At 42.7% G+C, this 27,958-nt stretch overlaps 1 protein-coding gene across 2 annotated transcripts in view; it reads left to right on the top strand.

The window, feature by feature from the left end:
• ZNF521 (zinc finger protein 521) overlaps window positions 1-27,958 on the top strand; it is a 407,243-nt gene that overhangs the window by 168,448 nt on the left and 210,837 nt on the right. For both annotated transcript variants that reach the window (XM_015429753.1, XM_015429754.1), the window contains exon 5: window positions 46-3,401. In XM_015429753.1, coding sequence (XP_015285239.1) covers window positions 46-3,401 — 3,356 coding nt within the window. The remainder of the gene's footprint in view (window positions 1-45; window positions 3,402-27,958) is intronic.

Here is a 27,958-nt window from a genome sequence, read left to right as displayed (position 1 = left end):
CATAAGGCCCTTAACCATTTGTGTCTCTCTCTTGTTTTTCCCCAGATGGAGTAGATATTGAGGATGACCCCTCCTGCTCATGGCCAGCTTCATCACCTTCCAGTAAAGATCAGACTTCCCCAAGCCATGGAGACGGTTGTGATTTTGGTGAAGAAGAAGGTGGCCCAGGGTTGCCCTACCCATGCCAGTTTTGTGACAAGTCGTTTAGCCGCCTCAGCTATTTAAAGCATCACGAGCAAAGTCACAGTGATAAGCTCCCTTTCAAATGCACATACTGCAGTCGCCTCTTCAAACACAAACGGAGCAGAGATCGCCATATCAAACTTCACACAGGAGATAAGAAGTACCACTGCAGTGAGTGCGATGCAGCATTTTCAAGAAGTGATCATCTTAAAATCCACTTAAAGACTCATACCTCTAACAAGCCATATAAGTGTGCCATTTGCCGCCGTGGATTTCTTTCCTCTAGTTCACTTCACGGTCACATGCAAGTCCACGAGAGGAACAAAGATGGTTCTCAGTCTGCCTCCCGAATGGAGGAGTGGAAAATGAAAGACACTCAGAAGTGCAGTCAGTGTGAAGAAGGTTTTGATTTTCCTGAAGATCTCCAGAAACACATAGCAGAATGCCACCCTGAGTGTTCTCCAAACGAAGACAGAGCTGCTCTCCAGTGTGTTTACTGCCATGAGCTCTTTGTAGATGAAAGTTCACTTGTAAACCACATGGAGCAGAGTCATAATGGGGCAGAAAAGAAACATATGTGCAGTATTTGCTCAGAGAACTTCCATACGGTTGAAGAGCTGTACAGCCATATGGATAGTCACCAGCAACCGGAATCATGCAACCATAGCAACAGCCCTTCTTTAGTGACTGTTGGCTACACCTCAGTTTCTAGCACCACACCAGATTCAAACCTCTCAGTGGACAGTTCAACTATGGTAGAAACGGCTCCTCCAATATCAAAAGGCCGTGGAAGAAAGCGGGCAGCCCAACAAGTGCCAGATATTACTGGGCCTTCAAATAAGCAAGCCAAGGTTACCTACAGCTGCATTTATTGCAACAAGCAGTTATTTTCCAGCCTTGCAGTACTGCAGATACACCTGAAAACTATGCATTTAGACAAACCTGAACAGGCCCATATTTGTCAGTATTGCTTGGAAGTGTTACCTTCACTTTACAATCTGAATGAGCATCTTAAGCAAGTACATGAAGGCCCGGATCCAGCACTGATTGTTTCTACCATGCCTCCCATGATCTATCAATGCAACTTCTGCTCAGAAGTTTTCAGTGACCTCAACACTCTTCAGGAACATATCCGATGTACTCATGGATTTGCAAACCCTGCTGCTAAGGACAGTAATGCATTCTTTTGTCCCCATTGTTACATGGGCTTTCTTACCGATTCGTCTTTGGAAGAGCATATTAGACAAGTCCATTGTGATCTCAGCAGTTCCCGTTTTGGTTCCCCTGTCTTAGGTACCCCTAAGGATCCAGTTGTGGAAGTATATTCTTGTTCCTATTGTACAAATTCTCCAATATTTAACAGTGTTCTTAAACTGAATAAACATATAAAGGAGAACCATAAGAACATTCCATTAGCACTAAACTACATCCATAATGGAAAGAAATCTAGAGCTATGAGCCCCTTGTCTCCAGTAAATATTGAGCAGACTTCTTTAAAGATGATGCAGGCTGTAGGTGGTGCCCCACCACGCCCTGCTGGTGAATACATTTGTAATCAGTGTGGTGCTAAATACACTTCCCTTGATGGTTTTCAGACTCACTTAAAAACACATCTTGATACCGTTCTGCCCAAATTGACATGCCCTCAATGCAACAAGGAGTTTCCAAATCAAGAGTCACTGCTGAAGCACGTGACTATCCATTTCATGATAACCTCCACTTACTACATCTGTGAAAGTTGTGACAAACAGTTTACTTCAGTGGATGATTTGCAGAAACATTTGCTTGACATGCATACTTTTGTGTTTTTCCGTTGCACTTTGTGCCAAGAGGTGTTTGATTCTAAAGTCTCCATTCAGCTTCACCTGGCAGTGAAGCACAGCAATGAAAAGAAGGTTTACAGGTGCACCTCCTGTAACTGGGACTTCCGCAATGAGACAGACTTGCAGCTCCATGTTAAACACAATCATTTAGAGAATCAAGGAAAAGTACACAAGTGTATTTTCTGTGGTGAGTCTTTTGGTACTGAGGTGGAGCTCCAGTGCCACATTACAACACACAGCAAGAAATACAACTGCAAATTTTGCAGCAAAGCATTTCATGCTATCATATTGCTAGAGAAACACTTGAGAGAAAAGCATTGTGTTTTTGAAACAAAAACTCCTAATTGTGGAACCAATGGAGCATCTGAACCTGTTCAGAAAGAAGAAGTAGAGCTACAGACCTTGCTAACAAACAGCCAAGAGTCTCATAATAGCCATGATGGCAGTGAAGAAGATGTTGATACATCTGAGCCTATGTATGGATGTGATATCTGTGGGGCAGCCTACACAATGGAGTCTCTTCTGCAAAACCACCAGCTTCGAGACCACAACATCCGACCTGGGGAAAGTGCCATAGTGAAGAAAAAGGCAGAGCTCATTAAAGGGAACTATAAGTGTAATGTGTGCTCTCGAACATTCTTCTCTGAAAATGGACTTCGTGAACACATGCAGACGCATTTGGGACCAGTGAAACACTATATGTGCCCAATATGTGGTGAGAGGTTTCCATCTCTTCTGACTCTTACTGAACATAAAGTCACACATAGTAAGAGCCTAGATACAGGAAACTGCAGAATTTGCAAAATGCCACTCCAAAGTGAAGAAGAATTTTTGGAGCACTGTCAGATGCATCCAGATTTGAGAAACTCTTTGACAGGATTCCGTTGTGTGGTATGCATGCAGACAGTGACTTCTACTTTAGAGCTGAAGATTCACGGCACATTCCACATGCAAAAAACGAGCAACAGTTCAGCAGTGCAGTCTACAGGGCGGGTGCAGCATATTCAGAAACTGTACAAATGTGCTTCATGCCTGAAGGAGTTCCGTTCAAAGCAGGATTTAGTGAAACTTGACATCAATGGCCTACCATATGGTCTGTGTGCTGCCTGTGTTAATCTCAGCAAAAGTGGTAGTCCAAATGTCAACATCCCATCAAGCAGTAATAGACAAGGCATGGGCCAGAATGAGAACTTGAGCTCCACTGACAACAAAAACAAAGCAGGAGGGCTGAAGACTCGCTGTTCCAGTTGCAATGTTAAATTTGAATCAGAAAGTGAACTCCAGAACCACATCCAGTCAGTCCACAGAGAGCTCATTCCGGACAGCAACAGTACTCACCTGAAAACCCCACAGGTCTCACCAATGCCCAGAATCAGTCCATCTCAGTCTGAAGAGGTAATTCTTTTTTTTTTGTTTTCGTTAAAAAAAAAAACTTTGACAAAAATATGCCATTTATCTTTTTCTTCTTTTTTTGCTAGATAGTTTACAAGGATATTCTTAGTCTGAATTTGGCATAGCCATTACCTAGCTAGCAATTATTTGCTTCTTGATAAGCCCTGTGTTTTGGCTTGAATGGTGCAGAGTAGGACTAATTCCAGCCTCCCTAGGATATTGTCTTCTTTATCACTGAAGAGAATAATCTTCATGCCAGCACAACTGAGATCTGGAATCTTAGCTGAGGTTCATTTTGAGTTGGAATCCCTCGTTCTGAGTTATGCTTACGGCACAGAGTGTTAATGACATAAAAGTAAACCACATCAAGCCAAAGCGTTGGCATGCAGAGTGCTGTTTTTTGAAAATATTTGTGAGCAACAAAGCAGGAGGGCTATTTTTGTAAATTATGTTGTTGACATTAATTTTTCCCTGTCTTGCTCTACTTTGATTAAAAAGAAACACCACAGTGTAACACCTACTTTTGCTAAAGGGCAAATTAGTCTTTTCATTGCAATTCAGTTTTTATTGTGTCTATTTTTTTTTTGACAGAACATCATGCTAGGCTCTGGATGATTAACATTTCCTGAGAATAATCTGTAATATAAAATTGCACAAATGTGAATGTCCCAAGGGGCATTAACGAGATCACATTCTTATTCCAGATTAATTAATTTTCAATAAATGCTGTGCCCTTGTTCTATTATCATAATCGCTAACACAAGTTAGAATTGCCAGAGGGGGCATTCCCAAGAATACTTAAATGTACATTATTTAGCCCTTAACTTGCTTTAACTTCCCTTTTGTTTACTCAAGGGGCAGGCAACATATGGGCCATTCACTACATCCAGTCACTAAGTTTTGTTCCACTATTACCCCTTTCCCCCCTTCCATGCATACCTATCCTGTTGGAAGCTGAGAAGATGATAACTGTGGGGAAAGTAAGTAGCAATCAGGGCCAGGGGAAAAGCCATGGAAGGCCAGATGCAGGCTGTTAGCCGTGCATTGTCTATTGCTGGTCTAGACCATTAGCTTAGTTAAAGTAAAATAAAAGTATTTTAAACAGAGCTTGTTTGTAATCATCTGTGATCCTCATTTTGATTTTTCCCCAAAGACTAATTAAATCAGATATTCTTATAATTTCTAGCTGAGATTCTGCACTAGGCTATGTAACTACATGTTGGGAAAATGTTCTCTTTCTGCCGTTCTAGCAGAAATGCCTAAAGAAAAAAGGATCTCAATCCAATGAACATTCCCTCCCTATAATCCTTCCTTTCCCCTTAATAAAGGGCAGGCAGAGAGTAGAAATGCCAGCTGTCAAGAAGAAGCTATCTTGGCCTGTTCTTGTTCCACTGAAATCACCAGGTGAACCTTTTCTTGCCATGGAGATAAGCACTGTTACCTACTAATGCCTGCTCATCCAATCTGCTGTAAAAGGCACAACTACAAGAGCACTAAAAAGTTGACAACTTTACAATCCTTACCAGATATCAGTCAAAGGAAGTTCAGCATCATTCCTGTTCTCTGGCTCTAGCCTTGGATTATAGATATCCATCTCTTCCAGAAGTACTGTATATACCTAACATGGAAATAATAGCTTTTCAGTTGGCTGGAAAAGCGCTAAATATCTGAAAGAAGTAACTGCCTTTTCTCAGACTGTACATAACTTGGGCATAGGAGACATGTCTGTTTACTTGATTTTTCTGCCACCACAACTCACATCCAAATTTGTGTTAGCACCTGCTGGGATAAGCAAATACTGCAGCAATCACATAACAAGTTTATTGAATATCATGAGTCTCTCTCCAAATGAAGGCAATAGAAAAGTAATGTCTCCCTCTGGTTCCATCACAAAAATTGATAACCATAGAAGCAATAATATATGATATGCTGATTTGTGCTGTGTTAGCTTTATTATTCTTTCTCCAATGGTTCTTCCAAAATACAATGTATTATAAGATTGGGAGGGGGAACCTATGCTTTACCTGGGACCACTGAAAATATACTGCCAGAGTAAACCACAACTTTCCCCTTTGTTGAGAAACCCAGAACAGTGATATTGCTTGAACTTGGCCCAGAAATGTAAGATCGTATGGAAAGGGGTCACAGGATGGAGGAGAAGATAGTTGGCAATGGCGATATTACATTTCCTTCTGGGCGGGGCTTCTTTTCTGGAAAAAGAGGTGCAGGAACTCTCAAGAGGGAAATGAAGTTTTCAGTTTGTATACTGAAAACTCATGAAGATTTAAACGTTTTAAAAAGAATTTTGTTGAAGAGGTTCCAGAACAGAGTTCCAGCCCATTCTCCCAGAAAAAAAGCACTATTTCTGGGGGGGAAACACAACCTTTCAGTTTGTTATAGTTTTAACATGAATGATTTAGGGCTTCAAATCTACTTTCTGTTTAATAGTATTAGGCAGTGGTCCTGTTAACACTTTTAGCTGTCTTATCAGAAACAATGGGCTGGATCCAGCCAGCTTTTTCTCTCAGTCTCATCTCATTGCTCTCCTTACTATGGTTCCCATTCCACATGGCCATGCATATCACGTTATCCTCAGCAGTCTGGATAAGTTTTCCTATCAAGATAGCAGTAGCTGTTTGTCTCTTACTCTGTCTTGTTTTTACTTAGTTTTAGTTCTGTTAACCTCAGCAAAGCTTTTCTGGTCTCTCTTTCAACAGCAGAAAAGCTGGTTGGACCCAACTAGCTGGGCAGATAACATGGTTTAAGAGTGTTGCTCTTCTTCGCACTGATTAGGCCTCTGCTGGAATATTATGTCCACCTGTGGTCATCACATTTTAAAAAGGGTACATATAAATGAGAAAAGATGTCGCATGAATGCCAGAATAATGATGGGATTCAAAATAGATACAGGTGGGTAGCCATGTTGGTCTGAAGCAATAGAACAAAGTTTGAGTCCAGTGGCATCTTTAAGACCAACTAAGTTGACTTGTGGGTATATGCTTTTGTGTGCATGCACAGTTCTTCAGATACATTGCAACAGTTTTCCTCAAGCCTTACATATAGGGGGGGGGGTTACTTGCCAGGAAGGGCTACTTAGAGTCAAGATGCATAAGTAACTGAACACTAACTATTGCTGAGATTGGATTAAAGCCGTTGGTAAGACCTGTGAATGGCAGCAAATTAGCACACAAATACAAATAACAAACAGATGTGGGAACTAAGTCTGAGTCCAGTAGCACCTCTAAGACCAACAAAGTTTAGTTCAATCTTGGCTGTACTTATGCATCTTGACTTTAATAATTAGCCCTTCATGGCAACTAAACCTCCCCCACCTATATGTAACTCTGGAGGAAATCAGTTTCAGTGTATCTGAAGAAGGTTTGGTAGCCCCCAGGTCCGGGCAGGGATTACCCCACTCCTGGGGGCTCCAATTTACACCCTAGCCAGCTGGCGTGTGGGGGAAGCCCCGTCCCCAAGTGGCGGCCACCCCTCTCCCTCCCGCTAAAAGATTGAAAGGGCTTCAGCTGATTGGCAGTGATCACGTGGCCCGCCAACCAGCTGGAGGGCCCTTTATATCTTTTAGCAGGGAGGGAGAGGGGCTTTTGCCGGCCACAGCTCCGCTGGCAAAAAAGACTGGTCTTTTGGAGCCAGTTTGGTGTAGTGGTTAAGTGTGTGGACTCTGATCTGAGAGAACCGGGTTTGATTCCCCACTCCTCCACTTGCAGCTGCTGGGTGACCTTGGGCAAGCCATAGTTTTGTGAGAACTGTTCTTGAAAGAGCTCTCTCAGCCTCACCTACTTCACAGGGTGCCTGTTGTGGGGAGGAGAAGGGAAAGAAGACTCTTGAGTGAAGGGTGGGGTGTAAATCCAATCTCCTCCTCCTCCTCCTCCTCCTCCTCCTCTTCTCTAGCCCTTCCTTGCAACTAACCCCCACCCCATATATGTAAGACTTGAGGAAAACTGTTTCAATATATCCGAAGAAGTGTGCATGCACACAAAAGCTTATGCCGAGAATTAAACTTTGTTGGGGTTCAAAATGTATTACATACAGTGACATGGTGATGCAAATAGGCTTGAATAGATAGCCTAGAGGGGGGGGGGAATAATTAGCAAAGACATGACAGGCATTTTCAAGGATCCTAAATTCTACCTCTGAACATTTCTCGCCTTGAAAACCCTACAAGGGTACCCATAAGTTGTCTGCATCATGATAACACTTTCCACCACCACCAAAGTCTACCTCAAACGAAAACAGGTACAGGAACAAAAGACAGCAGTATTTCAAACAACTGCAATGCAGATTTCAGATGGTTAGTAGAAGAAGAATTAACAGAATAAATTTGGATGAAGTTAATAAATATTACAGAATCGCCGTATTTGGCCCTTCAGAGGAAAATGGCCAAATATCTGTGGGAGTGGCTTAGGCTTAGAAAGGCCAGGTAGTAAGAGTAGATGTGGTGTTGATGACTTTGGGTGTTCTTTGAAATTGCAGTCACTGTGAGCAAAATCTTTAAAAACAGCCATAAGAAAAAGCACTTCCATTCTCCCTTTGTTCATCATACACAACGGTGGAGATCCTGAGAGGCAGCAAACCAGGGCTCTGTAATTATCAGCAGCAAAAATGGGAATGATACCATTCTTAAGAGAGCGGGTAGAAAATTTAATCATAACCATTTATGTAGTCCTTGGAAGAAGACGAACTTTGATTTTTATTTATTTCTTATCTTTATCTCCAATGGAGCCCCAAAGGGGTTTATGTCATTCTCATCTCCATTTTATCCTCAAAACAGCCCTGTGTGGTATGTTAGGCTGAGAGTGTGTGACTGGCCCAGGGTCACTCAGATAGTTCCCATGGTAAGGTAAGGATTTAAACTTGGCTCTCCCAGTCACTCTAACCTCTTCACCAGACTGCTTTTGCAACTTTTTTTTAATATATATATTGACAAAAATCTTTTAGCCCCCAAATATGGCACCTTTCCCTTTATCTTCTGTGGCTGCATCTATGAGTCTGCCCTTTCGATGACATAAGAAAGCAGTTGCAGCCATATGGAACTTTGTTGATTTTTCATAGATCAGCTCTAACTTCATAAACAGGTTGTATGTCTATCTCTGTTGTTTCTGTTTGCATATAGAGAAGGGTTTTACAATGTATTTATTGCAGTGTAAAGCTATTTCCCCCCATTCAGATATTAAGCAACGATATAGTGTGGGGGGGTGTCTGATGAAGATGAGAGTAAAATACGTGGGTCTTCTCATAAAGCCAGGCTTATTTATCAAAAAGAAACAACAGTGGTTTTCAAAGGAGAAACAGAGAAACTTGATGTTGGCAGGGTTTTTTAAGGTGATGGAGATTTATAAAATTTTAAAGAGGCCTACATGTTGCCTTTTGTCAGAATCCTGAGAGCTTTTACAAAATTTGCGATAGGCATAAGAGTTGAAGGAGTATTCTCCAGTGAACACTTGCAAACTGTTACTTTTATTGGGCACAGCTGTTGCTGATTGTGGGTGGATTTTTGAAAGAGTGGTTGGTTGCTTGAATGCTACCTCGTTGTCTTATAGCATGTTTTTTAACGTAACAGCTGTGGGGAAAGAATAGCAAATGAATATCACAGGTACAAACTATCTTATCAGCCATCAGTTTTCTACAGTTGTTAGGGCCAGGAGTATAATTTTTTGGCAAAATTCAGAACCCAGACTTCCCAGGAGATAGTTTGGAGAGAAAGAGCAAGGAATGGGCACCTGAATACACCACCAAGAAGAGGAAACCTATGCTTGCTGCTTTGTTCTGATCTCCCTACAAATCCCAGTTAATGCTTCACTGAGAAGTGGAAAGACTCAAACTTTCTACAGAACACTAGTAAATCCCAGTTATAACAATTACAGCTAATCAAAAAAAGTCCCAGATTTCAATATTCTCACTGCCCAGGATCAAGCCTGTACCCAAATGCACTGAATTTCATTTAGGACTCAATCAAGAAAAGCTTGTGGAAACAGGTCAACTGACGCAGTTTGTGAGAGAACTAGAGATGGTGCCCTGTGTATCTCTTCAGGCAGATTGTTCATAATGTGATGGCTGTCACTGAGAATACCAGTGTACCTCCCAACAGATGACATTTCTATCTAAAATGGTTGGACCCAGTGAAGTTCCCTGAAACTTTGAACCTTTGCATGCTATGAAACAGTGAGCATGAGAAGTCATCGACTGAACTTCTTGGCTTGGTTATTTGAACCCTATTATCCATGTCTAGTCCAGCACTGATATGATTACATTACATGGGCTGCGGTTACACGGAGCATTAGCCACGCTATAGATACAGAAGATAGGCGGATTTTCCGGGCACGATCACAGCGCCACAACTGGGAAGCGTAGAGCTCCCGTGGCGAAACCGAGGCTTCCCGCTGAAGATGCGGGGTAAAAAACTAGTACCTCCGAGGTACTAGTTTCCGGAAACCATGGGGCAAGGGCGGGCGCCTGATCGTGTTTCTGGTGGTAGGTCATGGCATCCGGTGCCCGCCCATGTCCCGTCGCTAAAAGGTGTTTTTTTTCCAAGTCTCCACGGGATGCGCACAAGCACCCAACGGTGCATGTGCACACTTCGTTTAAAAACAAACAACACAGCCCCCTCCTCTTTTCCATACCCCCCAACTCCTGGCTCGGCCTGCTCGAGAGGAACTCTCTGCACCGGGCAGCAGAGGGGGATGTGCAAGGGGTGTGTGGCGGGAGGGCAGCCTGGGTGAAGCTCCTTCTGGAGGGGACCGGACGGAGGACACAGTTTGCATTCCTCTGCAGCCCTGGAAGGGGTTAAACCTGCGGAGCCTTTTGCTAGAGAGGCTGCTTCTTTGCCGCGCCGCAGGATTGTCCTGTGATCAGCACCCCCCCCCTAGCCACGGGACCTCTACGGGACTTCTGATCGCGCAACCGCGCGTTATTTTGCTCCGGGGCAAACAGCCCCCCCCCCACACATTTTCCTGCCCTTGTGACCGGGGCCATGGTTGTCTTCTGACAATTAAAGCAGCAACCACCAAGACATTTTAAGTGGGAATGAGGTTTGTCCTCTGTCTTCTCTCAAATTCTCTGTTGACTTCTCCATTCCACTTGTGACAGTATAGCATATGTGATGTACATTGTCTGTGGATTTGTCTCATATTGTTGCATAATCTGCTGTGTATGTATCTGAGGTCTTTGGCTTGGAACTAGACTCACCCTCAGTCTTTTTCATCTTAAAATTGGAAAATGGTTTTCTACAATATCTGCTAAACACTTCTTCAGAATGTGATGAACGTATGCTTGCTAGTCATCAGACCAATAACTAGTCTGCAGCTGGACTCACCTGCTTTAGTTATCAGTATACATTTCTGCTGTTTTGCATTTTTATATAGTTTAACTGGGATTATAGTTGATTTTAGATGGTTTGATACCATGTATGGCTAGTACTCTTTTGTGGCAGAAGATTTGTAAGCACGTGCAATAGACATACACCAAACAAAGTATATTCAGTGATCTCTATTTTCTAATCTGTCCGTTTTTGCCTCCTAATATATTCCTCAATTTCCATTTTCTGACTGTCAAGTGGATCCTTAGACTCTGTTTTTTAAAAGTAGCTCACGTATGTGCACTTCTGGTTTAGTGCACTAGTCTTCAGCTGGTGAGAGAGTACCCAGAACCAACTGAAACCCTGGCCTAAATTAGGTTGTACTAGTAATATAATATCATCACTAATTCAAGAGGAAGAGGGGAGTATGATGTGAGACAGAGGAAGTGATAGCCAGTTTTGTAGGCTAGGCCTATGTCACTTGGGGAGTAAAGAATTAAAAACAACACTTTGCCTGAAAATCAAGAAATCAGTGCTAAGCCAGATACTGGAGGATGGCTGAAATATGTTTTTGCCAGGGCTGTATCATGCTAGTGAGGAAGTCACCCCCCCCCCCAGGATTAGGGATGTTGTGGTCAGGTGAGTTCCATGGCTTTAAATACCTACAGGATTACTTCCTCCTTTTAGTCATTTTGCCTTCCCAATAAAGGGTTGAGGGAGCCCCAGGTACAGTCATTAGTCCCAAGCCAGCATGATGCTGCAGATTGCCAGGTGTTACTAGTCCTCAGAAGCTACACCTGAGAAGTGGAGGAGGGTATAAGGGAGACAGGGGTAGCATGGGGGCTTCATGAGAGACCAGGAGGTGCTGAGGAATCAGGCTCTAAGCTATTGCTGTAAGAAGCCCCCACTGGTGTATAGGGTTGCCATTCCCTGGTTGGGGTGGGGGATCCCCCAGTTTGGAGCCCCTCCCCACACTTCAAAGTGATCAGAAAGTGGGGAGAAATGGCTGCAGGAATTACCCCCACCAACCAATGTGTCTACATCACCTGGAAGTGACATAGGCCACGTTGGTGATGTGGGTGCAGGGGTGACATTCTGTTTTTTTGGGCAAAACTCTATAGTAGAATTAGCTTTAAACCATGGAGCTTTGCTCCAAAACCAGAGTGTCACCCCCCTGACATCACTGACATGCCTACGTCTCTTCCAGGTGGCATTGCACATTGTGCCTGATATTCCCGGTTTATGTATGTCACCTGGAGGTGATGTAGGAACATCAAACTTCTTCCCTCCCCTCTCCCAGAGCCTCCTAGTAAGTCTCTTGTGGGCTTCTTGGCCAGACCTGGCAATCCTAGTGGTGTAAGAGCCTGCTGTCTTTGTCTATATTGTGGAGTATTTCTTTTCTTTAATTAAATTAATTTTTATTACAAAGATAACTTGTCTCTGTGAGCTTTCTTGATCATCCAGATGCCTAAAGTACCCCTGCCTTAGGCAAAACAACCTCTGGCAAAAGAGCTGTATTCAGGTTTTAGTGGATGTCCTCCTGTCCACTGGGATACATCCTCCTTGATGTAGTCCACTTGTCCAGAGAGCTGGTAGGCAAACAGTAGCAGCATCTCTCCTTTCCACTATAGCCATTGGTCATGTTGATTTGCTTGTCCATAGAGCAAGCAAGCTGACCCTGGATCGCAGCTTCTCTGGCCTCTGCCATCCCACTCCTGTTAGTATGCACAACCACATTCTCCATTTACTGAAGTTTTTGGATGCCAATCAAATGTGATTTCACTAAGCATGTGTTATATAAGTCTAGTCTCGGGAAGGGGGTGAATGGTGGTTGATAAGTTATGCTAATTGAAGTAATCAATTAATTCAGAATTGGGCTAGAAAGCCCATAGTGTCTCTGAATATGAAATCCGAATTGACGTGAGATTTCTACAAGCACTGTCTTCTAGTCCCATCTCAGTTTATCTGCTGTGGAAGCAGGTGCTGATCGGAAGTAGTCAGCCAGCCATTTTATGAACAGAAAGCAGGAGTTTCTCTCTGTTCTCTTCCTCCATAGCCTTTCCCCAGTGCTTCAGATAGAAGTGGAGGAGGAGATGAACAAGAAGGCAGGATGGTTTTTCTCTCCATCTGCCTATTGAATAGCTGCATCTCTGCCTCTGTAGCAGCTGCCCATTTGTTGTGAAGGTTAGGAAGGAAAGAAGATGAGGAGGATTAGAAGAAGAAGAGGAGGAAGAAGAAGAGATTGGATTTATACCCTGCCCTTCACAACCCAAAGGTGTCTCAGAGAGGCTTACAAATTCTTTTCCCTTCCCCTCCCCACAACAAACACCTTGTGAGGTAGGTGGGGCTGAGAGAGCTCTTGACAGAAACTGTTCTTTTTCAAGAACAGCTCTTATCAGTACTATGGCTTGCCCAAGGTCATCCAGCCAGGTACAAGTGGAGGAGTGGGGAATCAAACCCGGTTCTCCCAGATTAGAGTCCGCACATTTAAACACTACACCAAACTGGCTAGGAGGAAGCGTCTTTGTCTTGGCTTGAAGGAAATTTCTCAACCACCCGTGGATGAGAGGACTTGAGTTTCTGCTCCCCAACATAGGAGAAGGCATGTGTTGGTAACTGGGGATTCCCTACTGAGAGGGGTAGAGGCTAAAGTGTGCCGACCAAACTTGTCGTCTCAAGAGGTATGCTGTCTACTACGTGCATGCATCCAGGATGTGACAGAAAGGGCGGGAAGACTATTATCCTTTCTTGCTCATCCATGTGGGAACAAATTATACCACCCGGAACAGCCCAGAATGTATTAAAAGAGACTATGTGGCTCTGGGTAAAAAGGTGAAGGACCTGGGAGCACAGGTTGTATTTTCATCCGTTCTTCCTGTTGAAAGCCATGGCTTAGGAAGGGAAAGAAGAATACTACAAATAAATGACTGGCTACATGGATGGTGTCATCAAGAAAGGTTTGATTTTTTTTTTACCATGCCTTACTCTTTCAAGATGAAACTCTTCTATCAGGAGATGGTTTGCATCTCAAGAAGGTAAGGAAAAATGTGTTTAGTAAGAGCCTTGCAAACCTGATAAGGAGGGTGTGACGACCCCTTATCTGGGGAGGTCTGGTTTCCCTTTAAAATGTTCTTTATGTTTTTTTTTTACTGTGTATATCCGGCTGCCACCAGGAAATTTAAGGCTTTCCAAACCTTTATACTATAATATTTCTATCACTGGGTAGGTAGGTCGGTTTTTAGGCTTTCATGAGGGTCTATGTGTTTCCTGGGAAGTATTTCTTTCAGAACTGGTCTCTTAAATAAAAGTAGATTTATTGATATAATTCGTAAATAATATGGTACAACACTGTAACTAGGAATGGGTAAATACTAAACAATTGCTTTGGTATTTCACACACTTTTCCCTTCACTGTCAGGGATCTTGGCATGTAACTTTGTAACTTTAACTCAAGGTCATGTAAGTTCACTGTTTCTCTCCAGGACATACAGCCTTTCCTAAACTTTGTCTTCAGTTACTTTCATTTACATTTTACTATTCTCTCAGAACAACCTCAGCTGTTCTTAACTGCACACACACAAACTGCTTCTCTCTCAGACTTCAGAACGAACTAACTGACTGTTTAACTGTCCTCATCAACTGTCACCCTTCAGCTGTCAAAACCTCAAACTGTCACTCCTGATAGACATACATATTATCCACACAGCATCACTTCCAAAACCCCTCCCCCTCTCTGTCACTCACCAGTCACACCACACTTTCCTCTTCAAGCACTCTAGACTATCACATGCAACCAAACTTTTAAAGAGACACACACCCATAAACAAGGAATCGTTACAGAGGGCTTTAAACTAAATCCTGTGGGAAAGCGGGACAAAAATTCAAAGCCTAGTATGATGCCAATAACTGGAGTTAACAACACATATGCTACGTAACATTAACTCGCAAGTAAGTACAGAAACGAAACCCTCAGGGTGCATAAAACATGGATTCCAATGTCTCTTCACTAATGTGCAGAGTATGGGAAACAAGCAGGAGGAACTTAAAGTCCTAATACAGGAAGAGGACTATGATTTTAATAGACATTACTGAAATTTGGTGGGATGACACAATTGGAATATTAGGATTGAGGGGTAAACTTATTTAAAAGGGACAGACAAATAAGGAAGGGCATTGGAGTAGCATTATATGTAAAGGGGGTATATACTTGTGAGGAAATACATGAATATGAGCATGGAAGTTCAATTGAGGGTCTCTGGGTAAAAATAAAAAAGACTAAGACATAATAGTGATATTATGGCCAGGGTCTGCTATAAACTACCAAGCCAGGCAGAGGACTTGGATGAGACACTCCTAGAACAGATTACAAGGTTCTCAAAGAGATGGAACGTGCAGATCTGTCCTCGCAAAGGCGAGAGAGCTTGTATCTGAATAAAACTTGGTCTTAAAGGTGCCACTGAACTGTTTTGAGCCGGGGGGGGGGCTCTGTAACCTACCTGGCTGCTTCTTGCTCTGACTGAGGGCAGCTGAGAGCAGCGGGTGGGGCTTGATGCATGTACCCACCCCCTGGGCTCTTTACTGCCAGAGCTCCGCTCCTGTGCGCTCCTGCAGGAAATGACCCCTGGCGGTAGTACATAAACACCTACTTTCTTTAAATGAAACTAAGTCCTTGGGTCCTGATAAATTGCATCCAAGGGTACTAAAAAAACCTCGTGGATGTAGTTTCTGAACCTCTGTCCATTATTTTTGAGAATTCTTGGAGAACAGGTGAGGTGCCAGAACATTGGAGGTGGGCAAATATTGTCCCTGTCTTCAAGAAGGGGGAAAAGGAGGATCTGGGTAACTAGAAGAAGAAGAAGAAGAAGAAGAAGAAGAAGAGATTGGATTTATACCCTGCCCTTCACTTGGGAGTCTCAGAGCGGCTTACAAACTCCTTTCCCTTCCCCTCCCCACAACAGACACCCTGTGAGGTGGGTGGGGCTGAGAGAACTCTGACACAAACTGCTCTTTTTCAAGGACAGCTGTGCCAGAGCTTGTGACTGACCCAAGGTCACATCAGCAGGTGCAGGTGGAGGAGTGGGGAATCAAACCCGGTTCTCCCAGATTAGAGTCCGCCCACTTAACCACTACACCAAACTGGCTCTCCCTGACGTCTATACCTGGAAAAGTTTTAGAACAAATCATCATTCAGTCCTTGAGCATTTAGAAAGGATGGCTGTGATTACTAAGAGCCAGCATGGATTTCTTAAGAACAAGTCATGCCAGAATAACCTTATATCTTTTTTTGAGAAAGTTAGTACCTTGCTGGATCAGGGCAATGCTGTAGATATAGTACATCTTTATTTCAGTAAGGCTTTTGATAAGGTTCCACATAATATTCTTGTTGACAAGTCAGTCCTGTAGCTATAGAGGCAGAACGTAATTCCAAAGCTAGAACACACATAAATAAACACACCCCTTAAGAAAAATTGGCATCTCCTTTTATGCTTTGCTCCCCCCCCATAGGCAAAATCTTTAAAACCAATGTTCCCTCAGCAAGAACATTACAACAATTTATCTTCTTCCGTCTTAAATGTATCTTCTTTTTCCAATTAATTTTTAGCTTTTATAAGTCCGGTTCTGCCCATTCATGATATAAACCAAGTTCCTTTTTCCAGGGACATCTTCGCTTCCTTGAACGTCTTAAATCAAAAGAGTCCTTCCTTTTGTTGCATTAAAAACACATTAATTGAAGAATCCAACCTTTCTCTTAGCAAGCAGATCTTATGAAGTTGGGGTAGCGAGCCCTTTACTCCAAAACAACACTTTTTGATCCGCTTGCCAATCCAACTGCAAGTAAATGAAACTTTAGAATCTCCTTACCATTCATAAGTCTCTATGATCAAAGTGCACACCAAATACTGTCCCCTTAAAAATATAGCCGCTTTTAGTACAGATCCAGGTCACTACTCCACTTTAGCCACCAGAGGGCCCGCGATTCACTTTAAGGACAGAGTCTATGGTTAGGTCACATGACCTAGCTTTCCACTGTTCTCCTTCCTGAAGAAAACATTGGTCCCGCCTCCCTCTTCGCCTCTCGTCGCCATCTTTTGGGGATGTTTACATTAGCCGAGAAAGAATGCCAAAGTCTCTAAGGTCTGTTTAAACGCTCATCTTTTTTTCAGAAAAACTCTCCGCTACAGTCCATTGCTACAATTTGATCAGTCCCTCCAATCATGCTTTTGCATTCGCTTAAAACGTCGGGAGATAGGGCGTCCCCTCCCCCCCTCCGTTTATAGTAGGGGGACTTCACATCTAGACTTTGCTGTCTCGTTTCAATGAAAACTCACTCATCAGTCCTTGAATCGATCCACCAGGTCCTGAGACGGCCCCTGGGATCACACCAGGCAGAGAAAATCGCTAAACCTCCAAGCACTTGTCCCGGTGGTCACTTCGAATCCAATACTGGGAATCAGGGCAGGACCTTCGGGGCGGAGAGTAGCCCCCCTGTACCGGCTGACGGCCGAAGGTAGGGCTCTCCAAAGCTAGGTAGGGCTAGGAGCCCATTGCCTATGGGCTCCATGGGGGAGCGTGCACAATCACGCTCTCTCCTAATCCCCAATTCATGGCACACGTCTCTCGGAGGAGGCAAGAGACGCAGCCATCGTTGAAGCGCCGAAGACCGGAAGCCATTTTATTTTTTATTTTGTGACATTAGTGCCCCCTGACTTATATGCTCCCTCTGAGCTGTGGAGACTTGTGAGCAAAAGTTCTCCTTTGTGAGCTCCTGGCATTCAAGTGGTGAGCCAGCGATTTGGCTGCTGCATCAATTAGGTTGCCCTGGAGCCCTCCTTCCTGAGCTGAGACAAAAATGTGTGAGCTGGAAGCTAAGAAACTGTGAGCTCGCTCACACTAACTCAGCTTAGAGGGAACACTGCTCCCCACCACTGCCCCTTCCCCAAGCACGGCTTGCTTCCCCAGGCAGAGTGTGGACGCTGCAAAAGTGAGGGTTTTAAAATTTTTATTTATCTTTTATTTTGTGACATTAGTGCCCCCTGACTTATTTAAAGGCCCCCTAAATTACAAAATCTGGACTAAGAGCCTATGACAAGTTGGTAAAATGTGGTTTGGATCCTATTACTGGTAGGTGAATCTGTAACTGGTTGACAGATCAGATCCAAAGAGTGCTTGTTAATGGTTCCTCATCTTCTTGGAGAGGAGTGACAAGTGGAGTGCCTCAAGGATATGTCTTGGGACCTGTTTTGCTGAACATCTTTACAAATTATTTGGGTGAGGGAATAGAGGGAATGCTTATTAAATTTGCAGATGATGCTAAATTGGGAGGGGTAGCAAATACAGTAGAAGACAAAGTCAGGACACAGGATAATCTTGACTGGCTGGGAAAAGTTGAATTTCAGCTGAGATAAATATAAAATTCTGCATTTAGGTAGGAAAAATGTCTTGTCTTGGCAGTAGTATATACGAAAAGGATCTAGGGGTCTTAGTAGACCATACATTGAACATGAGTCAGCAGTGTGATGTAGTAGCTAAAAAGGCAAATGCAATTTGGGGCTGTATCAACAGAAGTATAGTGTCCAGGTCATGCAAAGTGGTGGTATTGCTTTACTCTGCTCTGGTTAGATCTCACCTAGAGTATTGTGTTCCATTTTGGGCACCACTATTTAAGAAGGATATAGACAAGCTGGATGGGTCCAGAGGAGGGCAATGAAGGTGAGGGGTCTGGAGACCAAATCCTTTGAGGAAAGGCTGAAGAAGCTGGGTGTGTTTAGCTTGGAGAGGAGCGAATGAGAGGTGATATGATAACCATCTTCAAGTACTTGAAGGGCTGTCATATAGAAGATGGTACAGAGTTGTTTTCTGTTGCCCCAGAAGGTCAGACCAGAACCAATGGGGTGAAATTAAATCAAAAGGGTTTTTGGCTAAACATTAGGAGGAACTTCCTAACAGAGTGATTCCTCAGTGGAACAGGCTTCCTTGGTAGGTGGTGGGCTCACCTTCTTTTGGAGGTTTTTAAGCAGAAACTAGATCGCCATCTAACAGCAATGTTGATTCTGTGAACTTAGGCAGATCATGAGAGGGAGGGCAGGCAGGGTTGCATCAATGCTTAGTTTTTGTGGCCCTTTCTTACATGCCACTTTGGGGTAAGAAGCAGTTTGGCCAGGGATCCTAGAGGTTTTCTTGTTTGTTTTGTTTTTTCCCATCTTCTGGGCATAAAGCAGGGGTCACTGGGAGTGTGGGGGGTATTTCTGAATTTCCTGCATTATGCAGGGGGTTGGACTAGATGACCATGGTGGTACCTTCCAACTCTATGGTTCTATTCAAGCTGAGCTGGAAAGAACTGGGGTGTATGTAGTGCTTACCTTTAGACTGAATGTGAATATTTAGACCAGGGGTGTCAAACATGTGGCCCACGGGCTGAAACTGGCCCCTACAGGGCTGGTATCTGGGCTGGTATCTCTTCAGCTTCTTCCTCCTGGGCTGCTGCTGTTGCATCACCAAGCCTATCTTACTTCCAGTGGCTGAGATCTCATCTTTCTCTTTTGGGGAGGAAGGGAGGGGGGAAGGAAAGAGAGAGTGCGCCTGTGTGCACCAGAGAAAAGCTTACCCAGTCGCTCTCTCATACTTCATCCTCCAAGGTTGCTGCTGTGTCTCCAAACTTCTCTTCCCTCCATTGGCTGAGATCTCTTCCTCCTCCTTTGGTGAGGGAGGGAGGGAGGGAGGGAGGGAGGGGAGAGAGAGCACATTGAAGACCAACAAAGTTTTGTTCCAAGTATAAGCTTTCATGTGCTTGCACATTTCTTCAGAGAGAGAAAGAGAGGAAGGTTTTTCTGCCAAGCACGATTTACATTAAGATTTGCTGTTTACTTTTGAGTCCTGATCTCTCTCTCATTCACACCCGCACACATTAAAGGGGGGGGGCAGGAAACAGATGCGTTCAGGATAAGGGGACTTAAAGGGAAATTGTTTTGGCTAATTCTGAGAAGGTTTTTTTAATTAGATTTCCCTGTGCCTATCTGGGATAAGTTTTTAAAAATGCATTTATGGTTCCATGTATTCCAGTTCAACACGTGGTCTCCCTCCCTCTCCTCCCACCTCACTGACTGCCTTTCTTCACATTAACCCTCCCCCTTGCTTTTTAGCTGTTTCAGGATCAGTAGCACTGAGTAGATTTTGTCCATTCTAAAATCCACACATTATTTCACTTGGAGAGATCCTCCTTTCCAGTTCTAACAGATGATAAAAGTAAGAGAGAAAAGAAACCTAATAGTACAACTTGCAGTTTTTATTAGTGGGAGCAAGACTGCAGAGCCAGTTTGGTATAGGAGAGCCAGTTTGTTGTAGTGGTTAAGTGCGAGGACTCTAATCTGGGAGAACCAGGTTTGATTCCCCACTCCTCCATTTGCACCTGCTGGATGACCTTGGGCAAGCCATAGTTCTGACAAGACCTGTCATTGAAAAAGAGCAGTTTCTGTCGGAGCTCTCTCAGCCCCACCTACCTCACAGGGTTGTTGTGGGGAGGGGAAGGGAAAGGAGTTTGTCAGCCGCTCTGAGACTCCTTTGGGTAGTGAAGGGCGGGGTATAAATCCAATCTCCTCCTCCTCCTCCTCCTCTTCTTGATGATTAACAAAATTTGTGGCAGGGCATGAGCTTTCATAGTCACTGCTCACTTCTTCAGATACAACTAGAATCTGAGTGGTTTCAGATGCCAGATGACAACAGCAGGCATTTGTAGGGTATGAGTTCTTGTAAGTCACTGTTCATATCTTCAGACTTATGTATTCTTTGCATCCTCCTGGACTGAATCCTTCTGGATCAAATTAAGACCTAGGTTTCCTGTCTCATTACTAATGCTGATATTTCCACGCCTATTACCCTTCAGCATATCACACCTAATCCAATCAAGCTTGCTATTGCTGTTCAGCATGTGAAATCATTTTTATAAAGTTTATATCTCTAGTACCTCATGTTACATTTTATGACACACATGACCCTGCCCAACATAGTGACATTTATGTCAGATCTGGCCCTCGTAACAAATAAGTTCGACACCTCTGATTTAAGCTATTGAATGAAGTATTACAATTACAGGGTGTGTGAGGTCCATTGGCATTTCTGGCCCTCACTGTTGTCATAACCTGGCTTCAGTACCTTCCCAAACGGCTTTGGGTTTGAGTCTCACACTGGGTCCCTCCCTCAGGCCCAAATAGGACATTGATCAAGGGAAGACTAGCTTAGTAGTAGAGTACCTATTTTACATGTGTGGTATGCTCTTGATTCTCAGCATTTCCAGTTATGGCAAATCCAAACGGTTTTCCTAGGAAACAGGAGGCCTTGAGATCCAGAATGAGTCAGAATGGACAATAGTGGGATAGATTGGCCAGTGGCCTGGTCTCTGCACACAGTTTCATTAATTTCTGTCCTTATTAGCTGTTGATTTGGATGATTCAGAGACAATCAAATATGATGCATAGCTTGTGCATTTGTACGGAATAAAAACAGGTATGCCTTCACCATAGTAAGCCCTGTGATCAAGAAAATTAAGTTTTGGTTAAACTCTATTTTAACCAGAAGATAAAAAACAGGGTTTAGTCGCTGCTCTTTATCTCATTCTATATCCCCCCCCCCCCAATCATTTTACCAGAGATGTAAGATGTGGAAACCTGGAAATAAGGCAATAATGATGAAGCCATGCCAAGTAATCTACATAGACAGTTTGTAGCATTTTTCTTAACAGCTATAAAACAGGAAATTGCGATGAAGCTTCAAAAACAGTATTTTTTAAAGCTCAAGATTATCAAACAGACCCATTTAATAGAAAGATAAAGTACATGAAGACTTAATTAATACTATGATTTATTTACCAAGACTCCTGCCCCTCGAGAGCCAGTTTGGTGTAGTGGTTAAGTGCATGGACTCTAATCTGAGAGAACTGGGTTTGATTCCCCGCTCCTCCACTTGCACCTGCTGGATGACCTTGGGCAAGCCATAGTTCTGTCAGAGGTGTTCTTGAAAAAGAGCAGTTTCTGTCAGAGCTCTCTCAGCCCCTCCCCCTACCTCACAGGGTGTCTGTTGTGGGGAGGGGAAGGGAAAGGAGTTTGTAAGCCGCTCTGAGACTCCTTTGGGTACTGAAGGGCGGGGTATAAATCCAATCTCTTCTTCTTGATCCCTGGAGCTTAAAACAGTGGCAGAACAGTTGTTCAGTTTGTCTCTGGGTATCACATTGGTGCATTTTTTTCTAACAACCAGTGAGCAATGCCGTTATTACATGGGATACACTGAATGCTTGCCTGTCTCATTTTCTGGGCACACAAGAGGTGGAAAATGTTCCTGTTGCGGGAGGGATTATTACTTTGAAAGTTTTGTTTTTTTCACACATGCTTTCTGGGTTGGCCACAGAGGTGGAGAACTGTATCACGAGTGGGCACCGATTTGAATGACTGCTCATGTAAATATTTTCACCTCCCCCCTCCTCTTGTGATTCCCAGAAATCACCAAAGGTTTTAATTTTTGCAGCTGCTGAACATTTTTGTGACTCTCCCCCTCCCTTTGATGCAATAATTACACAGTCGAGAAAAGAGTGATGTTTAGCAGTGCCAGGTGAAGCAGGACTGCAAAGATCTGTATATACTGTGCCTGTGTATGGGTATTTCTGCTACCACAGTTCTCATTGTAAACCTACATTATTAATATATTATTTTTACCTTTGCTAATGGGATTCTAATGTGACAGTCCTGTAGTCCAAGGAAGCTGAACTTGTCCCACACCCTCACCCAGGATTTTACTGGCGCAAACCATCAGGTACTATGTCACATTTCTGCATATCTAGCTAGGCTTGGCATTCTAGTGGGAAGGAAGTGCTTAAGTATGTTTGCTGATTTGAAAACTGAAGAGGTGTTGCTAGGCTAAGGGAAGTCTATTGTTCAAGCAGGCGTTTAGGTAGAACATAAGGATTATCCATAAAATTATATGTTTGCAAGCTTGGTTTAAACAGTTGGAGAAGATGCTAGAGAAGCTAATCAGACATTTAATAGAGGAACACCTAGCATGTTAAGATCTAATGAAAGATAAAGGGCACAGTTTCTTTAAAGTGAGATCATGCTTAGAAATGTTGATTGAACATTTTGATAAGTATATCCACAAGCACTGAAGCTACATGCATAATTTACCTGGATTTTTAAAGGCCTTGGAAATGGTACAGCACAAAGATTAATCTGCAGTGTAAGTATTTAACAGCATAAAAAGCTGTTTTTTAAGAAAGAAAAAATTATAATCTTTTATAATAAAGATACAAAAGATTAGTAAAATTTGACCAGGAAGAATAACTATTTTGTCTCTTAAGTAACACACTCTGAGAGCTGAGGAGGAATTTTTCAAAAGCTAAAGATTTGTGAAATAAAATACAAGGCTAATCAGACACTAAACAAATACATATGTAATTCCTTTTATTACAAATGGGTTTCAATTATGCCAGAGTTAAAAATTTTAATTTCCATTTGTTTCAGTGGAAGCTCATGCACAAACTTTGTTTCAGTGGTACTCATGCACAAACTTTGGCTGGATTATACCCAGAGCCCCTTTGAGAAAGGGTGAGATACAAATGAAACAGAATTTTCACCAAAGATTTCTCAAATGCTTCTAAACATTTGTCTAGTTAGTTAGCTTGCTAACTAGTTACTTATGCCAAGAGAAGGCTCTCCTCTGGCTGTAGGCCAGTGCCACAGAGGTAAGAGCTAATGGCGTCCTTTGAGCCCTCACACATTACATGACTTTCTCAGACGAGAAACATGTGTGAATTAGGAATAATTCTCTCTAACTGGCAGACTCAGGGAGACAACACAAGGTAACAGATCTGAGAGTCCTTATATCCTGTGCCACTGGATTGGTCCTCACACATTACATGACTTTCTCAGACCAGAAGCATTATGAATTGCTGTGTGAACTGGCAATAGTTCTCTCTAACTAGGAGACTCAGGAAGGCAACACAAGGCTACTGGTTCAAGTTTTCTTTATTTATTTATAGACCACCTTCCTCACTGAGACTCACTGAGAACACAGTGTTTGACAGTTTTATAGCCAATATCAAGCTGGTAGACAGTATAATGATGATGAGATTAAGAATGAATATCTAAAGCATTTGTTTAATTTTATTTACTTTAGTTATAGCCCATTTTCTCTGAAGCTCAAGGCAGATTGCAATGTAACAGGAACAGTAGGAGATATCAGTACAAGATATGAAATGCAAGCAATACAGAATCTTGATTACAGAAATTAAAAACAGTGCAACAATATTGCACCATTCTTTCCAACAGTCATCATCTAATAGTATTTCTAAAATTCAAGTAATACTTTATTTGTCACCCAGTACTACTGAATGAGAAAACCCTATAGAGGTAATGTAGTCACTGTGTTAGTGGAAATAATAGTTTTCTGCTCTGTGCAGAGACACAGAACTAAACTGTGGGAAATTTTGAGTGAATGATTAAACCTTAAATAATTGTTATTACTGGTTTATAATACTCAGCTATCATACCATCACATATTTTCTACTTTCCTCAGTAGCAAAAGAATACAGGGGTAGTTATACAGTTTTTGGATGGGAGAACACTGGAGTATAATGATGTTTTTGTAATGTTTATTTTATTTGCAAACTATAGAAACAGATCGTATTTGAATCAGAGGCCCCTGTGGCAGGGATTTGCTAACCCCAGGTCCCATTCTGAGAAGCAGCCTCTGCTTCACAAAGGTGCTTTACTTTCATCGAATTCATAAACTTCTCTGCCTGATTCTCTCTCAGTTCGTAATACACACTTTTCCCTTTCTGCCAAGCACTTGTCTGAGATTCTGCTCCCTATGGAACCCTTTCCCCTTCAGGGCGGGAAAAAACCTAGCTAACATCAACTAACCATTTTCCACTTACTAGCATATACTGTTAACTTACCCTTCAGTTCATTGCTAGCTACATCCCTGGCCAGGGCCTTTGTTGATGTGATATCACAGTTTCAGTTGACCAAGGGTGTTCTTGCTTTCCTCTGTCAACTTTGTTCCATGGTCCCCATTAAACCAGTTAACCCTTTTAAAAGAACCTCCCTGCTTTTCTATCCTTTAGGAAAGCATTCTCTAAACAAGAAGACTCAGAATCTCCAGACAATAAAATATTGAACTCAGTCAAGATGCTCCCTCTAAGCTGTGGAGTCTTGTGAGCAAAAATTCTACTTTGTGGGCTACTGGCATTAAAGTGGTGAGCAGGTGATTTGACTACTGCATAAATTAGTTTGCTCTGGAGCCATCCTTCCTGAGCTAAGACAAAAATGTGTGAGCCAGAGGCTAAAAAACTGTGAGCTATCTCACACTAACTTACCTTAGAGGGAACACTAGTCAAGACCAATGCTCCCTTTAAGCTGTGGAGCCTTGTGAGCAGAAATTCTACTTTGTGAGCTACTGGCATTAAAGTTGTGAGCGAGCGATTTGGCTACGGCATCAATCAGTTTGCTCTGGAGCCATCCTACCTGGGCTAAGACAACAATGTTTGAGCCAGAGGCTAAAAAACTGAGCTAGCTCACACTAACTCAGCTTGGAACACTGGTCAAGACCATAGTGGATGCTATTCTATTTCTCTGTGTCTTGGCTTGGGCAGAGCCACATTATAACCGAATTGAGCCCTGTTCTGAGAATCACCATGGAGTATATCTGCCTGCAGAGTCAGGAAGTCAGCAGCAGGCTCTCTAATAATTCTTAAGACTGACAACTTGCTCTGACAGAGATCAGGACCAACTTGAATCTTTTCTACTGGAGCAGGTTCAATGAAGCCCCACTTCTTTTAGAACAAGGAGCATCACTTGAAGGCCCCGCATGGTGCTCCTTTGGTACTCCGTGACCTCCTGGTGGATCCTTTCAATTTCTGATCTTTGGTGCTCAGCAACTGTGGCCCCTAGGCAACTGGGGACGTGGCAAGCCTTCTGGAGACTCTGGCTCAGAACTTCACAGACCTGGGATGCTGGCTTTGAGTTCAGGTTCAGAGGTCCTACATCTCTTCCAGCCTGTTTTTCCCCTGAGTGTAGTTGCTGGCTTGACCAGCAATCCACTCAGCTGTCTCCTCCTTGTATGAGGCAGAACCTGCTTTGTACCATTTCTGGCCAGAGCCTGTGTCATGCTTACTGAGTACCGACATAGCATCCTATTCTGTGATCATATTTTTACCTTTGCTTTCTTCAGCTTTACATTGTAAGGTCTTTGCTACGGAGAGTTCTCTTTTATTTTGTCCTGGACAACATTTTTGTATGGAAGGAGCTGACAGAAATAACTAAAAAGATGTAGTAGCAGTAACAAACATCCATTTCATTTAGAGACTGATATGAAGTAAATTCAAATAAGGGGGGGTGCTGCTGACTTCAGAAAAAGTTAATCCTTTTCTGTTTGTTAAAAAAGAAAATGACAGAAATAAGGATGCTGTGTTTGTTTCAAGCGGATGTGAATGTGACAGCATTTTTGATCATTTTAAAATCTGTGTTCATTGACACAAGACTAGTTAAGTGTGTTGCTGATTTAATAAATGTTGATGGTAACATTTTAGAAGCCCTTTGGAGTCTAAAAAGAACGAGTGTTTGATCTAGCAACAGTGACAAGAACAGTTTCCCTTTTTATGATAAAAGGAAATGTCTATGTTGATCTGCAAATATGGGAGATCATTCTGAAGGGGCTAGTAAGTGCTGCAATTTTTTGTTTTGTCAAGTGATTCCCCCCCACACACCTTTATTATTAAGCTTAAAATAAAGGGGGAAATTCTTCTATGTTGTGTCATGTATTCATCTGTCATAATTCTTGTTGACAAACCTCGACATACACGATGTTTTACAATTCTAACAAGAGAAAAGACCAGCCATTAAGTTTACGTTTTGTTGTTTTTCAATAAAGTCACATCAGGAATAATGCTAGGGTTATGCTAATAAACCATATATAATGCTGGTCATCTGGGAGCAAGAAATATTTCCTAACTAGTTCTAAAGGGAAATAATGTTGTGAAAAGGAGAGGGATTGTTATTTACGCAACGTGTGTTGGTCTGTGTGTCAGCATCAAAAACATCTTTTAAGGAGCTGGGCATACTAAATCTTTAGCCCTGATAGTTATTTTAAAGTCTCCTATAGATATGGACCTAGTAAAGGATTCCCATGTTTTTCTTTATAGAGTACTACATTTTGGGACCCTGTCTCAAACATAGTTGTCCTAATTTTAACATGTTAAAACATGTTCCTATTTTTCACAGTTAAAGAGTAAGAATAACTGGACCTTTTGGGTTGTAAAATTAAATTAAAGCTAGATTTGCTGTGCCACTACCCTTATTTATTTAAGGCTAAATGTTCAGCTTAAGTTAGTTTTAATGTGCCATTTAAGGGTTGACTTTATTATTTTAAACTGTATATCTTATATGTTGCTTCTTTCAAAGTAGCTTAAAATATAAATAAATAGACAATACTAAAGCAATGAAATCACAAATTGGGACATCAGTTCCAGTGATTTAAACACCACCATCTTTAACTGCAGCCAGTGTTTTCGTTCGGATTTAATCTGTGTAAATCTTTTTTTTCTTTGCTTTAAAAAATACCAAAAAGAGTTGTAAATTAAAAAGAGGACAAGATATGAGCCACTAACGATTGTTTACTCTTGTTTAATGTAAACATTCCTAGGAATTAGCCTAAGTAAACACTATCAAGACTTTAGTTTCTCTGTCACTGATTCCAAAATGGTGTTAGGATGCTTTTAGCATGGTTAAGAGGTCTTTTATTACAAGCACACAGGAGAAGGTAGACATTGTGGTCAGAAAAGGGCAGCCTAGAGGAGGCGGGGTCAACGACACAACGATGGTGGACGCCTTTCCCAGGTCTCTGGGGAGGCGCACCGTACAGCAGCGAGGGGGAGAGGCGCAGCTGGCTCTGCGCTTCCATGGGAGTTCAGGGAGAACTTCCAAGCCATAGGGCTTTGAGGGTGAGCCTCTTTTCCTGCTAACGGCAGGGGAATGGAGGCTCCCCTCCGCCCTGACGGTCCCTCTCGCTGACTGCGTCCTCTTAGCGAGGCCATAAGCTGTGTCGACCCGATCAAGCACAGGAGATCTAGCGGAGGAGCGATTAAGAGCGAGGTCAAGATAAGACCAACAATGAACTGTGAGTTAAAGAGCGAAAGTGAAATGAGCGATTTGTCTTCAGAAGAGAAAATCCCCTCCCCCTCAAAGGAAAAACTTTCTGAGCAATAGCA

This window comes from Gekko japonicus, unplaced genomic scaffold (assembly GCF_001447785.1).
Source record: "Gekko japonicus isolate JY-2015 unplaced genomic scaffold, Gekko_japonicus_V1.1 scaffold948, whole genome shotgun sequence".
NCBI classification, from domain to species: domain Eukaryota; kingdom Metazoa; phylum Chordata; class Lepidosauria; order Squamata; family Gekkonidae; genus Gekko; species Gekko japonicus.
The sequence above is the reverse complement of the archived record's forward strand: the minus strand, read 5'-3'. Positions and strand labels throughout refer to the sequence as shown.